The sequence below is a fragment of the Cygnus atratus genome, chromosome 2 (genome assembly GCF_013377495.2).
Source record: "Cygnus atratus isolate AKBS03 ecotype Queensland, Australia chromosome 2, CAtr_DNAZoo_HiC_assembly, whole genome shotgun sequence".
NCBI classification, from domain to species: Eukaryota; Metazoa; Chordata; class Aves; order Anseriformes; family Anatidae; genus Cygnus; species Cygnus atratus.
In genome coordinates, this window is record NC_066363.1 from 69,752,594 (window position 1) to 69,767,074 (window position 14,481).

Genomic DNA, 14,481 nt, shown 5'->3' on the forward strand with positions numbered 1-14,481 from the left:
CTGAGTTTCCAGTTTCCTGCCCCACCTGCTGCCTGTGCTGGCTCAGCTGCTACTCAGGCCTCTTTATGTCCTGCACCAAACACCTGTGGTCAAAGGAGGCCACCACTGTGCAATGTTGCACTAGTGTCTGCTGCTGGAGTGTATGTGAGAAGAAAGCACAATCATCATAATTTCTAGGAGATGAACTTATATTTAGGCCACCACAACAAGTGTCGATCCATAGGATAAAAGGTTGATTTAGCAGTAAGAGATATAATACGCACAGACAGCTTTAAACAACCCACCAGAGATGCCAGGAATGTCCTTGTGTGAAGCGTAAGCACAGTCCTGGTGGCTGTGCCACAAAGAGCACGCAGGATTCCACTGTCCATGCAAACCACAGAGGTGCATGCGCCCAACAACAGACTTTTCTTCAGTAATGAACAGTTTTATCTTTACTGTAGAGCCCAAGAAGCTCCTAGCTATTCAAAACTGTGGCAAGAGCTTGTGATTAAGGTTTTCTTTAAAAAAAAAGCTGTTTCTCCTTAACGGTCAGAAAGCCATTCAAGAACTGGATCTTCCCCTGCAGTACATCTAACAGACTTCAGATGTAGACATAAACCCCTCCCAAATCTGTGGAAGTTCCTAGGAGACAGGTTGTACTTTCTCACCTACTTTCTTTGGAGGTTCCAACTACTGATTTGTAATAGGCCATTTAGTTTCTTAGTCCAGCAACAGGGGGTACTTTACATACAGGAGAGTGTTTAGACACTGTTCCGATCTTCAGAAAACATTGGAAATGCTTTCCAGGTTAGGAGCTTCACTTCAGCTGGAAACAAAATTACCATAACCCCATCTATTCCTCACCCCAGAAAGGGAACATGCTGCAAAAAACAGGCAGCATCATTAAGTGATTAGCATTCCTGCCTGTCAATTCCCTCTTTTTATCTGTAGCAACTGATAACATTCACAGACAAGTAAAGCTCCTACAAATAAAGCTCTGTAGCAGCAGTTGTCTAAAACCATCCTAAATTCTTTAAAGTGATCACACAGGTAAGTACACAATGCCTACCCCGAGGAACCTGCACTGTACTGTGAATGGGAGAGGACAGGACAGTCTCAACCTATACGGAACATTTTCTGCTATGGGCTGAGGAACGGTCATGACAAGAAAAAAAAAAAAAAAAAAAGGCAGTTTCAGACCACACTTGTGTCCTCTAATCCTGTGCTCTTCTTTCTTAGCTCAGACAAAAATCTCAGGTAAAAGGAGGCAGCAGGCAGCCAGTGCACAACAGGCAACAGCAAGCCATTGTGTGAACAATATCTTCTTGTCCTTTTCTCAACCTAGGCTTTCAGGGTGGTATTACAGGAGGTGACCATTCAGGTTTTGAAAGATCCTCCTATCCCACCACGCTGCTTGGTTAAGCCCTGTCACTTTATCTTTGTTCTGCTCATTGTCCAAAATTGCATGGTGAACATGGGAGAACCTGACACACAGTCTCTCACAGCTGCAGACAATGGGCTGGATCATGAGCAGAAGAAATATGATTCTGGTCATCATCAAGCCTATAATCAGCTGTGGAAACTGGCTTTCTGCTTCAAGGACATAGTTTCCATTATTGGTGCTATCTTAATTTTCCTACTGAAATACAGAATCAGAAGTCTACACTCATCAAAAATTATGGATCATGAAAAACAAAGTGCCTATACACTATTTTTATGACAAAGCTAGGATTTACTGCTTTTTTAATGGTTCTTTCTTTAATTCTTACCTCTAAGAATATCCATAAGCTAAATTTAATAAGCACACAACAAATACTTTACAACTTCAAACGTTTATTGCCCAGAATAGCTGACTTGGTGCAGTTAGATTTATATTCTTTGTTGTTACATGGAAATCAAGCAAAACAGTAGAAAACAGAGGTAACAGTAAACCAAAACCCCAGCCTAATAATAGCCCTTTATGCTTAAGAAATAGCCCAAGTTATGCTTAAGAAAATGGCTAGCCAAACATACAGAAGTAGAACATGTGGAAGACAGAGCCTTTCAAGTTATGGTATAGATTCTACAGCAGTATTAAAGGTATTTTCTGTCCATATTGTTAGTATTTTTTCTTCACAATAGGAAATTGAGAAAGGCCTATGTTGAGGGAAAAAAAAAAAAAAAAAAACTTCAAGACTTTAAAACCTCAGTTATCAGCTTATGGGTTGCCAGTTGCAGTTAACAGAAGGCAAATGATAGAGTATTTAAAATATACAGAGACCCATTAAAAATCCAAACACTAGAAGGAAATGGCAACTGAAAGCCCAAATTCACAAATAAGACTTTCTGCATTTCCGTAATCTGTACTCCAGAAATCTGCATTCAAGCATTTTACAGCTTTTTCAGAAGAAAAGTTGAACACACCCAGGAAAGACTTAAAAGTTTGTTTTGGCCATGTCTTTATTTCTTTTGTTTCAGCAACATGATTTTGCTTGGGCAAGTAACAATAGGACCACCAAACCATATTGCTTTGGGTTCTTCTGTTGTTGTTGCTCTAGGAAAGGGGATATAGATTAATCTAGATGATATTAAAATGCAGACACATTGCCTCATTTACTAGCGCCCAACAGACCCACTGCTGAAGGTTGAGTATGAGTAAGAATAAGAAGAGGTTGCCGATGCATCAAAACTTCCCCTCCTAGACCCGCTGCGTGAGCCTGAACGTGAGCCAGAGCGAGAGCCAGAGCGAGAGCCAGGTGCTGAGGAGACATTGTAGGGACTGGATATACCTTTAGATGAAACAGAGGCTGCTTCCAAGAGTTTAAGACCAGTGATGTCTTCCACCATTGAACGACTCATTGCATCTTTGTAGGATATTTTCAGCTTGGTCTTGGGGCAGGTCAGAATTTTGGGATAGCTGTTTGTGTCTTGCAACTTCTGGGCAGCACGACCATCAATCAATCCATTCCTAATGGCTTCTTCAGTGCTTATTCTTCCACGTACTTCTGGGTCCACAAGACCTCCAGTGAGGTACTGGAATTCAAGGAACCGCTGCCCAGCCTCATAAGGCAACCATTTTTCCTTCACCGCTTCAGCTGCTGACATCCTCTTGCGTCCACCCTTTATGCCTTCAAACCCTAGGAAGGCCTTCTGCGCTGGTTTGAGCCGTGTGGCCATATCCTGATCAACGATACCTTGATTGGCAGCTTCCTGAAGGGAAAGCCTCTGGCCTGTGGTAGGGCATATTATGCCCCCAGTGCAGGCCTGGGCTTCAAGCAACCGTTGTCCAGTGATGCTGTCCACAATGCCCCGCTGTATAGCTTCTGAAATGGAGATTTTCTCCAAGTTTTCGGTGTCAAATATGGCTGCAATGGGACTGCACTCCTCCATGGTCTCTGAGAATGAACCACTCCTTATCATCGAGGAAGAACTCCTGACACTCAGCACTGTGGGAGACCGAGTCACTGACTCATGCCGAAACACCTCATCAGTGCCATTACGGCAGGAAATCATGTCTGCAAACTGTGTCAGGCTTAAACTGCCAGAACGGTACTGGTCAAAAAACTTCCTCTCCACCAGACCTTTATCAATAGCATCTTGTATATCATACTGGCTACCTGTTTTCCTGTCAACAAGGACTACTCTACTGCTACCATCTGATCCTGTAATAGTTATTTCTTCCCACTCACACTCCTGTTCAGCTAGCTCTGTATAGGTGTCATAATCTATGAGGCCTTTGCTGTACGCCTCCTGCACTGACATTTCCCTGTTTGTTTCTGGATCTACAATGACAACCCGGCGCTTCCTAAGGGTGTTCTTCTGTGAGGTGTGCACCACCTTCTTCTTTTCTCTCAAGGGTAGAAGGCAGAGACCTGTTGCTTCATCCTTTATACATCTTTCTTTCAGCTGCAAGTAGGTCAAGTTCTCTTCTGTATTGGGATCGAAAAACCCTTTGGTGTCATCACTTGGATCACTGAGGATCTGGTTGAGCTCCTCATTGAAGTAGCCACGCTTGTAGGCCGTCTCTACTGGCAAGCGGTAGCTTTCTTTGGGGTCAATGATTCCACCAGTAGCAATCTGGGCCTCCAGCAAACGAATGCCATGGCCTCTCTCTATGAGCTCTTTGTTCATTGCTTGAAACAGAGAAATGATGTTTCCAGTTTCTGGGTCTTTGTACCCAGTGACAGCTCTTTCAGCAGAGAGAAGTTTCTCTTTAAATTCAATTCCAATAAGACCTCTTTTATAAGCTTCTTCAACAGGCAGCCTCACATTGCTGACAGGATCCACTATGAACCCTGTGGCTGCCTGGGCTTCCAGGAGTTCAAGGGCTGTCCCTGGTCTAACCAAGCCTATTTTCATAGCCTGGTAAATGCCAAGTTTCTCTTTAGTAGCCTCATTGTAGATGCCTGCAATACAACTAGAGCCCTGAAGGAAATCAATAATTCTCTCACTCACTTCTTCCACTGTAATTGCACCTCTTTCCAAGTCATTCCTTGTTGACTCCTTAATAATTCCAGCCTCAAGCAATGCATCTGCTGAGACAGGCTGCCTGATCCCTTGGAAAGACATACTTCTCTTCTGCACTGGGAGGAGGAGCAAGCCAGTATGTGGCTCAATCCTGCATTTTTCTTTCAGCTGCATGTAAGTGACTGCCTTTTTGGTGGTGGGATCAATGAAGTTCTTTGTAGCGCTTTGGCAGTTGTTCAGAATCCTGTACAGGTCTTTGTCAATCAACCCACGAGATAAAGCTATATCTTTGGGTAGGAAAACACTGTTGACAGGATCAACAACCCCTCCTACAGCCAGCTGGGCTTCAAGCAGACGAATCCCAGTTTCTCTGTCAACTAAGTTTTTCTTGATGGCTTCAGATAGTGGCACAGTTTTGCCCGAGAAAGGATCTTTAAATCCTGTAATAGCCTTTTCTGCTGTGTAAATTTGTTCTCTGTCATCAAAATCAATCAGATCCCTGGCAATAGCACTGTCCACAGTTAATACCTCATTGCGGTGTGGGTCTATCACACCTCCTGTTGCTGCCTGGGCTTCCAAGAGCAGAACTGCGTTTTCTGCTGTAAGCAGCTGGTTCCGTTTGGCCTCAACAAAGGAGTACTTCTGTCTGGGCAAAACAGACACTCCTGCAATAGCACCTGCCCCTTTGAGATAGGGTTCAATGTCAGCAGCAACCTCTTCCACTGACCTCTGCCCCTTCAGCAGTTTATCCAATGTGACTTTGTCTATAATTTGACACTCATACAGCTGCATTGCCGTAATCTTCTTCCGCAGCCCACTGAACAGCAACTTGGAGGCATCAATACAGAAGTCTTCCTCAGTCTGCGTAGACCTGTGAGACCCATACGGGCGTTGCTTAAGTTTCTCAATCTCTCTTTGCAGCCTGAGACGCTCAGACTCCAACTCTGACTGGTTTTTGACAGCAGTCTCTTCCAGTCTGCATCGGTATCTCTCCTCAATCCGTTTAATCTCCATCTGCAGCCTTTCAATCTCAGTCCTCAGGGTGTTCTTCTCCCTCTCGCTCTTCTCTCTCTCACACTGGATCTTCCTTATGGATTCCTCTGTCCGGGAGTGCTGGCTCTTCCACTGATTGAGGTCATTCAGGATTTGTTGTTTCTCACTTTCCAGGCGTTGCTTCAAACGAGACTCTGATTCCAGGCTAACTTTCAAACGGTTCAGCTCCTCTTCTAATCTCTGCAGCCTGGCTTTGTCTTGCTCCAAAGCACTCATTTTTATCAGCAAGGTTTCTCTTTCTTGCATAATGTGACTATACTGATTTTTGGATTCTTGAATCCTATTGGAAGCCTAAAATTTTAAAGAAATAAACGAAGAGAGGATGGTTAGAGTTATGTTCTCTACTTACAATGCTCTTCAGCCTGTCATTTAACCTGCAGCAATCTGCCACTGGAAAATGTTCTAGTCACTGCAGTGCCTTACCCAAGGCCATGGACACACAGATGAACCACTGAAGGTACATCTGTCCCTTCACTGACAGTGTCTCTAGTACCAGAGACTCCATTCTGTTACTCTTAGTCAACATTTTCTGCTGAATTAGTTAGTTCTTCATTGCTTTTTAGTACTTCTCATACTGCACCTACATATGCACAGAGCATTCAAGATTCAGTAAGAGTCTGATGACCAGTAGGTGTACACTGGCATAGTTCTACTAACCTGGGTGAATTTACATCAGCTAAGGACTGGCCATAAGTGGATAAAAAGGAAATATATGACTCACTTTTTCCTTTACTATTAGTTTCACGTTACTCCAAACAATTTTACTTGTGTCCCTTTACACTTTAATTCCCTTTAGTTCTTCATATATGTATATATATACACACACATATACACAAACACCTACAGGCACGTATGCACATGCACATTCAAATGCAGTCCATATTAAATGGAATGCAAGTTTACATAATATGTAACACATGCATATATATGTATACATGTCAGATAATGCTACATATTAATATTTTTAATCAGTATTAAGATTATAAAAATAAAGAAAATAAAAACTTAGTAAAGGAAATAGCTGAGAACTGAGATGAGAGAAAGTATGGAGGGAAAGTACAGAAAAAAGTAAAGAAATATTTTCACAAGTTCTTTTGTATATTTAAACAGTAGCTCTTTGAACAAGGCAGAAGAGTAAAAGAACAAAAAAATGTGTTTTTTTTTAACCTATCTATACTGTCACCTCAAGCCTAAGGAATAAGGGCCAATAGTGAAATTTACAAGTGCCATTAGTGACTTAGGAACTGAAGTCCCAACAGTTAATGAAATTTAGGTTTTAAGTATTTTAGGTACAGCTGACTACACCACCTTTCATTCTTCCATTTAGTCAACACTTTACACAGCTAAGCAGCACTGTGACAGCTTGTTTGTTGTGGTTTACTTTATGATACAATTTATGTCAGCCTCAGAGGATGGCTTTAACACATCCAAATGGAGCTGGCCAAAACAGCTCTGGGAAGCACACAGCCAAAGCACAGTGGTACTCCATCTATTCTCATTTTCCCATAGGATGGTTTGCTGGAGACTAGGGTACAGACCTAGGGTTTCCTTCAAGCTAAAGGCAAGGCCCAACTAGATTGACAGAGATAGTTTACAGTTTCCTATCACAGTTCCCAGGGAGTAAAGAGGCTAAGAGAGTGGCCAAATCCTGCTATTTTTTTTTTTTAAATTAACAAGGAGAGGGGCCATAAAAGGGATATTAGTCACAAGTACAGTGAACTCAAACAGTAAGGGGTGAAGTAAGTTGGTTCAAATGGACATTGCAATTAATTATACATCTGAGAGATAGTAAAGCTGGGATCAAAATATGTGTGAATACCTCTAGAGCCTGCTTTTGGAATTTTTCAATTTCCTGTCTCAATTTTTCCCTTTCTTTCTGTAAATCATTAATCAAGCCCTGAAGTTCCAGGGTTTGCTTGCTGCTTGTCTGAAGCTGATTCTTTAGTTCAGCAATGGTAGTATTTTTCTCATCAACTTCACTTCTGACCATTCTGAGATCATCATACTCCAATCTAACATTTCGCAGCTCTTCTTCCAGTAACAAGTGTTCCTTGGTTAGGTTCTCAGTGAGAGACTGAAGCCTTTCAATTTCTATTTTGCACTCATTCAAGTTTTTGCTCTTCTCCTCAGAGGTTTTCTGTAAGTGCTCATATCGTAGGTGAGCCTGCTTTAATTGCTCCTGTTCTTGGACCAACTGACGGCGTAAAGTCTCAATATCAGATGTGTATTTTCTTATCTCCTCCATGTATCTCTGCTTCTCTCTCACATGACCATCTAATACTTCTCTTTGGTGTCTAAGGTCATCTTCATTCCTCTTCTTTACAATAGACACTTCCTCTATCTGCTGTGTGAGATTAGTTATTTTAACTGATTGCTCCCTCAGAGATCTCCTCATGCTTTCTATTTCCTCTTCCAGTTTCTTCCTCCTGGCTGTCTCTTCCATTACACTTTTATTCTGCCTGCAAAGTTCCTCTTCCAGCTTATGTTTCTGGATCTGCAAGTCTTTTACAGTGCTTTGGAACTTTGCACTTTCTTGATCCCTGCCTTTTTTCTCCTGCGAAACTCTTTCATAGTCAATTTTCAATCTGGCCAGTTCCTGCTCTTGGATCCTCAGCTTGTTAATTGTCTCAGTAGCACTCGTGTTTGCTTTCTGCAGGTCAAACTGGACTCTTTTTAACTGACTGTTCTCATCCTCTATTTCTTTTCTTTGACTTGTTTCTACATCCAACAACTTTCTTAGCCTTTCGATCTCTTTGTTTCTCTCTTTAATGGTCTTAGAAGCATCATCAAGAGACTGTTTGTATCGCATGCTTTCATCAGAGTGCCTTTGAATAACTTGCTTTAGCTCAATCTCCAGCTGCTGTTTCTTCTGAGAAAGCTCTGAGCCAGCTGCCTTCTGTTGCTGAGCATTCTCTTCTATTTTCCGTAGATTATCTGTTGTTTGACTTATTGTATTCTTCAGTCTCCTAATTTCCTCACACAAATTCCTATTTTCTCTCATGGCATTATCAAGCTGTGCTCTATAATTATTAGTGTCCTCTTCCTTTTGCATGGTGACCTGGTGAATTGTGGTCTTTGTGATATTAATCTCAGTTTCATATTTGTTCTTTAAGCTAATTATTTCCTCATCATAACTGTTCCTTACCTTAGCCAATTCATTTTCAAGTTCCCATCGGCTTTTAGCCTCTTCCTGAAGCTGAACCTTTAGCCTTTCCAGCTCCTTAGTTTTATCCTGAATAGTAGAGGCAGCCTCTTCAAGAGCCTGCTTGTACCTTGAGTTGTCTTCACCACGAAGCTGAATGATTTGTTTCAGCTCCAGCTCTAACTGGTGCTTTTGCTGTGACACCTCAGAACTGCAAGCCTTGTGCTGAAGAGCATCTTCCTCTGCTCTCCTCCGCTGATCTGTGGTTTGCAGAATGGCATCATTCAGCCTCACAATCTCATCCTTAAGGTCTCTGTTTTCTCTTGTCAGTCTGTCAACCTGGGCTCTGAGACCTTTTGCATCATCATCTTTCTGTGCAGCTATCTGCTGGATTGTAGTCTTCTTAATATTAATTTCAGTTTCATACTTGTTCTTTAAATTACTCATCTCCTCGCTAAACTGGTTCCTTACCTTAGCCAGCTCATTTTCATATTCCCTCTTCCGTGTGCCTTCATCCTGAAGAAGAACCCTTAATCTTTCTATCTCGTACTCCTTCTCCTTGATGACCTTCTCAGACTCTAATTTTTGCCAACCAAGGCTGTCTTTCTCATTTTGTCTTGTTTTCTGCAGCTGGTCATAGTCATTCTTCTGCTGCTCATATCTGTCCTCCAGCAACTTCCTTTTCCTTTTCTCATCTTCAGTCTCATAAGTCAACCTGGTTATTCTGTCATTTAGATCCTTTATTTGAGCATAGCATTTGTCCAGGTTTTGTTTAGCAGAATTTCCATCCATTTCAGCCTGCCTTTTCATCTCCTCCAAACTCATCAGCTTTGCTTTGAGCTGAGAAATGTCCATCTGGTACTTCTGTAGATTTTGTTCCAGGAATTTATGTTTGTTGTTTGTCTCTGAATTCGAATCCCTGGCAAGTCTGAGTTCTTCCTCCAGGAGTTCAATTTTGGTGGCTTTCATCTGCAAAACGATAACAGAAAAAGAAGGGGGGGAGAGGAAAAAAAAAACACAGACATGTGACAACTGTTTCAAAGTTATCAAAAGCAATACAATATATAGTCACAAATCTGACAACTTACAAGATATGTCTAAAGATGTTTTTTCTTTGCTTCAGTAAGAGCTCGAAGTCTTTTTTTACTTAAAGTCATCCAGGCAAATTCTGGCAAGTTCATTATTTATTCAGATTCAGATCTTATTCAGAAACCAACATGATGAATTTCAGAGGGAAACAATACTTGATGGAGGAGGGAGATGCCATACAGTTGGTAAAATCTGATGTACAAAGAGTTCACCAGCAAAAAATTAAATAGCCTCACTTAGAATCTCCATCTTTTTCAACTAGGGGATGCAAATCACCTGTATATCACATCTTAAATGGTCCTCCCTGTTTCCTCTAAGCTGAATGGAGTTACTCCATTTAAAACATTAGATACCAACACTGTAGATACGGCCTGAAATGAGGTGTGGCCCCTTAACCATGAGGAGTAAGCTTTCAGCACTGAGATAATTGTATTCTTACTGAGGTCAACGCTCTGGGAGGAGGAGAAGAACCTCCTGCATGCTTTATCAAGCACCTCCTATTTACCACAAAGGCTTTTGTTCTTCACCTCACGTGTGACCTTGGAGGTAACTCTACAAGACACTGTACTCTTTAAAAAAAAGTTGCATGAAACTGCTTACATGCCTCCTTTGTGGCATACCACTGAGTCTCCTGTTGCTTGAGAAAGCTCAGGGTTTAGTTTTGTGAACTGTTTAGCACTGTACTAAAGCATAAAGTCTTCAATCAACAATAGCGCTAACCTGTGATAAAAATAGAAAGTAAAGGAAATAAAAGAGGCAGATTACCTTCAAGTCCTCCATGCTCTTTAACATTTCACTTAAGAATTTGTAATAATCTCCTGATCTTGTAAGAAGCTCTATGTAGCGAGCCTGAGCCTCGCTAGCCTTGAAAAGAAAAAGGGAATTGTTATCAGCTTGTATTAAAGAGTTAGATATGAGCATACCTATGCCTCAGACCATTTAAAGAATTCCAGTCCACTTGACAGCACATGCTACTTGACAAAGTAAAAAGCAAAGTCTCCTCCTCACAACTCCACATGACTTTCTGGGGATCCCAAGTATACATATTCTCCTTTCTGATAAACCCACACCTTTTTCTATATTATTTTCCCCCACAGTGCATATGATATTAAATGTAAGGCTCCATCCCCTGGTTCTTCGTGCTCTTCCTGTCTGACAGTCACAAGTAATCTAAGTTAAACTTTTAATAGTGGTTAATTCCCAGGTTGAAAGTGACTAAATCACTTGGGGCATGAATCTTACTTTCTCACAACATGTATATAATGGACATTTAGTAGGAAAGAGGTAAATTCCTGAGGGCTGTTCTACTGTCTAAATGAGCCCAAGTATGATTTTGCAGTGCAGCAACTATTCTGCAGTAATTACTTTTGCATATGTGCTTAGTACACATTACCAATGACAGTGCTAATTATTAGTATATAGCTGGATATGACTCATAATGATGAATAAATCTGCTCATGCTGATGAATAAATGTAAATTCAAAAGATTGGTGGGGGAGGAAGGAAAGATACCTCTTGCAGAATCAGCACTGCAGGAGACTGAACCACACACTTCTTGATAGGTATGTTGAGCAATGTTTCTAATCCAGAACTGTAGGAAGCAACCTGAAGCTCATAATCCTGTAAAACAGCAGGGAAAAGTTCAGAACCATTTAGCAACTGCCAAAGAATTCTCTGGGGATCTGCAAATGCAAATAAAGGGTTGTATGGGGATTCTTTTGTTTAAATAGCTACGTTCTCCCTTGGTTATTTCTGGACATGTACAAATGACCCTCTCATTTGTGACCTCTGTCACAAACAAAGGCTCATCAGTTCAAGAACCACTGTGGAAGACTCAGAGGAGAATGACAAAGGTAAAGACACAACATATGCATTTTGCAAAATACAGCAAGATACGTGGTCCATTAATTGAGGGCTATCCTTCCAGAGGTGGAAAAAATCATTGAAACAACTAGTCTAGGTAGTGTTATCAACCAGACCTTCAGGAGACTGTCTCTGTGTCTCTTCCATATCACTTTTGTCACACCATATATAGCAAGATCTTTGTCACAGAAACTAAGATCATTCCTCCCGCTAATCTGCATTTATCTTGCCTCCTAGATCAGATCCTAATCAGACCTACTTCCTAAGAGTAGAGAACAGACAGGTAGCTTATTTTTAAGATGTGAACTAGAAAGGTTGGTCTGGCTAGAAGGATGCTTCAATTCTCCTGAAGAGAAGCTTTCACTGGTATCTCCCAAATCGTCCTGCCATTTTCAAGTGGCAATTACACTTGATTACTTTCCTTATGTTTTGTACACAGAAGCGTTTTACCCCACTGACTTCTGCATACACACACACCAGAGAACTGGCATTTCACCTGCCAGAGGAGCAGAGACAATGGGATGTGCCTGACCATGAGAAACCACACCCTGTAAAAATGCTGAAATCCAAGTACCTTAATTGCAGCCGAGCACTGATCTGCATGCTTGAGAAGCTCTTCAACTTTGTCTCGCTTCCCACAGATTTCACTGTGCAAGTTCTGTCAAGAAAAAAGTGAGCTGTGAAGCACTCACTCAGATTTGCCAGCATTTCCTCTCCTCTACACGCTGCCTACACCAGAAGGTACCTGCAGTATGAGACCACTGCAGACCCAGAGGTTTAGACCTGAAATGATGTGTAGCCATGCCATTTCCACAAAGGCAAGCACACTGCATATGAGAAAGCTGTTCTCCAAAAGAATGCCTACCGACTGAACAACCTACTGAGGTGGGCAGGGACAGTTGTTGACTCTAGCTTACACTTATTTACCCCATTTTTAATTTTATTTGGGGGCTATAATCTGTCCCATAAATTGCAAAATCATACAGTTCCTTGAATTAATTTAAAGCTGCTGTGTAGAAGTGTCAGTCATTGTGCAGGAGACGAGCACAGTCTTGTTCATAATCTGTAGCAGTACTGACAGAAAATAAAAAGTATAATAATATTTTCTCTTTCCTAACTTCTACACACGTGGTGTTTTTTGGTAGCTTCTATGTTATAATTCAGAACAGGCCACTGTGTTGAAGACTGTACTGATAGTGGTAGTTTCTGAATAGCAAAGCAATGTAAAGTCCAGTTAATTGCAGACAACTCAGTCAGGTGTTGCATACCTTCTGGTCATGTAGATATCTCATGATAGTGTTGGAATCGCACAGCTTCATGGACTCGATAGAATCCTGCCTGCGCTTGGCATCACAGATCCATTTGCAAAGAGCCTGATATAGATCTCGGTAAGTTTTCAGCTGTTTGATCTGCCTTTCTAAATCCCATGATCTAGAAAAAAAAACAGGGAAAACTGTCAAAGTGGGAAGTACATTCTCTTTCTTTAAGCATTTTTCAGTAGTAAGACACCTTGATAAATATAGAAATAAACTAAGTAAAACAATGGGCAGCTCTAAAAGGAGATTCTGAACAAGAATATTAAGTAGAAGAGTATTGTACTTGCTAGTGGTCACCTAATAAGGGTTTTTAGTCCCTTACTTTTGAATATTTTGCAATATACAGAGGTTGGCACTTCCTGTCAATTAAGTAGGGGATGAAAAAAATCTTGCAGAGGTAATCAAGGTAACTGACTTCAGTACACTTGCTCCCAATTTTCACCAAAATAAGCAGCAACTACTCAATTTTTATCACTAGGACCACATTTGGCCTGAATTTTAAAAAAATATATCTATCAGAATGTGCCTTCAGTTCAATAAAGTAACATGTATTTTTTTTCTCTTAGTTCTCAGTTTTTGTACTTTATTTTTTTTAACCCTCTGGTAAAGGGTATTCAGGAATAAGCCTGATTGCTTTGTTTAAGGGGCAAAATGTTGGCTAACTCCACAGCACATGGGCTCTACATTTTCTTGCTTGGTCTTACATAATTTCTTATAAAGCATGTTCAACTTATTCACAGTTACTATTTACAATTTACTACAGTCTTACTGCCCACAATTAATCATCTGTGCAACTTCACTTCCAGAAGACATTAGTTATTTTAGACTTACTGTTAAGCTGATCTTAGTAGTGATAGCAATAAGGAAAAAGCTACTAGGAAATTCGAGCAAACCTGTTATCTATCTGCTTTTCAGCCCTCTGCCAGCGGTCTATTAGTTGGGTAACTTTGTCAGAGAACTTTCCAATGTCCATATCATACAAGGTATATGACTGGCAAGACTGCGAGTGAATCTGAAGCATTTTCTGCAGTTCATTTTCAAGGGCATTCAACAGTGACTTCTTCATGTTTAGATCAGCTTTCATTTTCTGGAGGAAAAAATAATAACGTCATTTTTTTTTTTTTTTTTATTTCAGAGGATACTCAAACTTAATCATCAACAGCATGTACAATGTGTTGGGATCTAAATACTCTGTTTCTAATTCAGCACAGTATGTATGTCAATGCCAACTGGAGTTAACTTATTTAAAGTGAAATATATCCTTTGGTACTTATTCTCAAATAGTTTACTGAACCAAAGCCCTCTCATGCCATACTTTGTAGCCATCATTTCAGTTTCTCAGAGCTATTTGAGCAGTTCCCAAAAAAGAGCCTGCCTTGCTTGTTCCTGGAAACAAATGACTAGAAAATTTAATTGCAATGTAAATAGCTGTAGGATCAAGACTCAGAATCGCCATACACAGTTTTTAAATACTTTTTTTTAAATATTAGCTAAAGATCTGCACTGGTTATTTATGTTTTTTTCTTTCCTGATTTGCATTTTCATAAATATCTTACACAGAGATGTTGCTCTACACACACACAGTGGTAT

The 14,481-nt window shown here is 40.7% G+C and overlaps 1 protein-coding gene across 2 annotated transcripts in view; it reads right to left on the reverse strand.

Moving 5' to 3' along the window:
- Positions 1 to 1,795: 1,795 nt before the first annotated feature.
- The window catches only part of DSP (desmoplakin), a 40,443-nt gene continuing 27,757 nt past the window's right edge, over positions 1,796 to 14,481 (reverse strand). For both annotated transcript variants that reach the window (XM_035560343.2, XM_035560344.2), the window contains exons 18-24: positions 13,785 to 13,978; positions 12,844 to 13,006; positions 12,150 to 12,233; positions 11,225 to 11,332; positions 10,478 to 10,576; positions 7,301 to 9,592; positions 1,796 to 5,772 (exon numbers count right to left, since the gene is read on the reverse strand). In XM_035560343.2, coding sequence (XP_035416236.1) covers positions 2,578 to 5,772; positions 7,301 to 9,592; positions 10,478 to 10,576; positions 11,225 to 11,332; positions 12,150 to 12,233; positions 12,844 to 13,006; positions 13,785 to 13,978 — 6,135 coding nt within the window. In that variant the 3' untranslated portion in view covers positions 1,796 to 2,577. The remainder of the gene's footprint in view (positions 5,773 to 7,300; positions 9,593 to 10,477; positions 10,577 to 11,224; positions 11,333 to 12,149; positions 12,234 to 12,843; positions 13,007 to 13,784; positions 13,979 to 14,481) is intronic.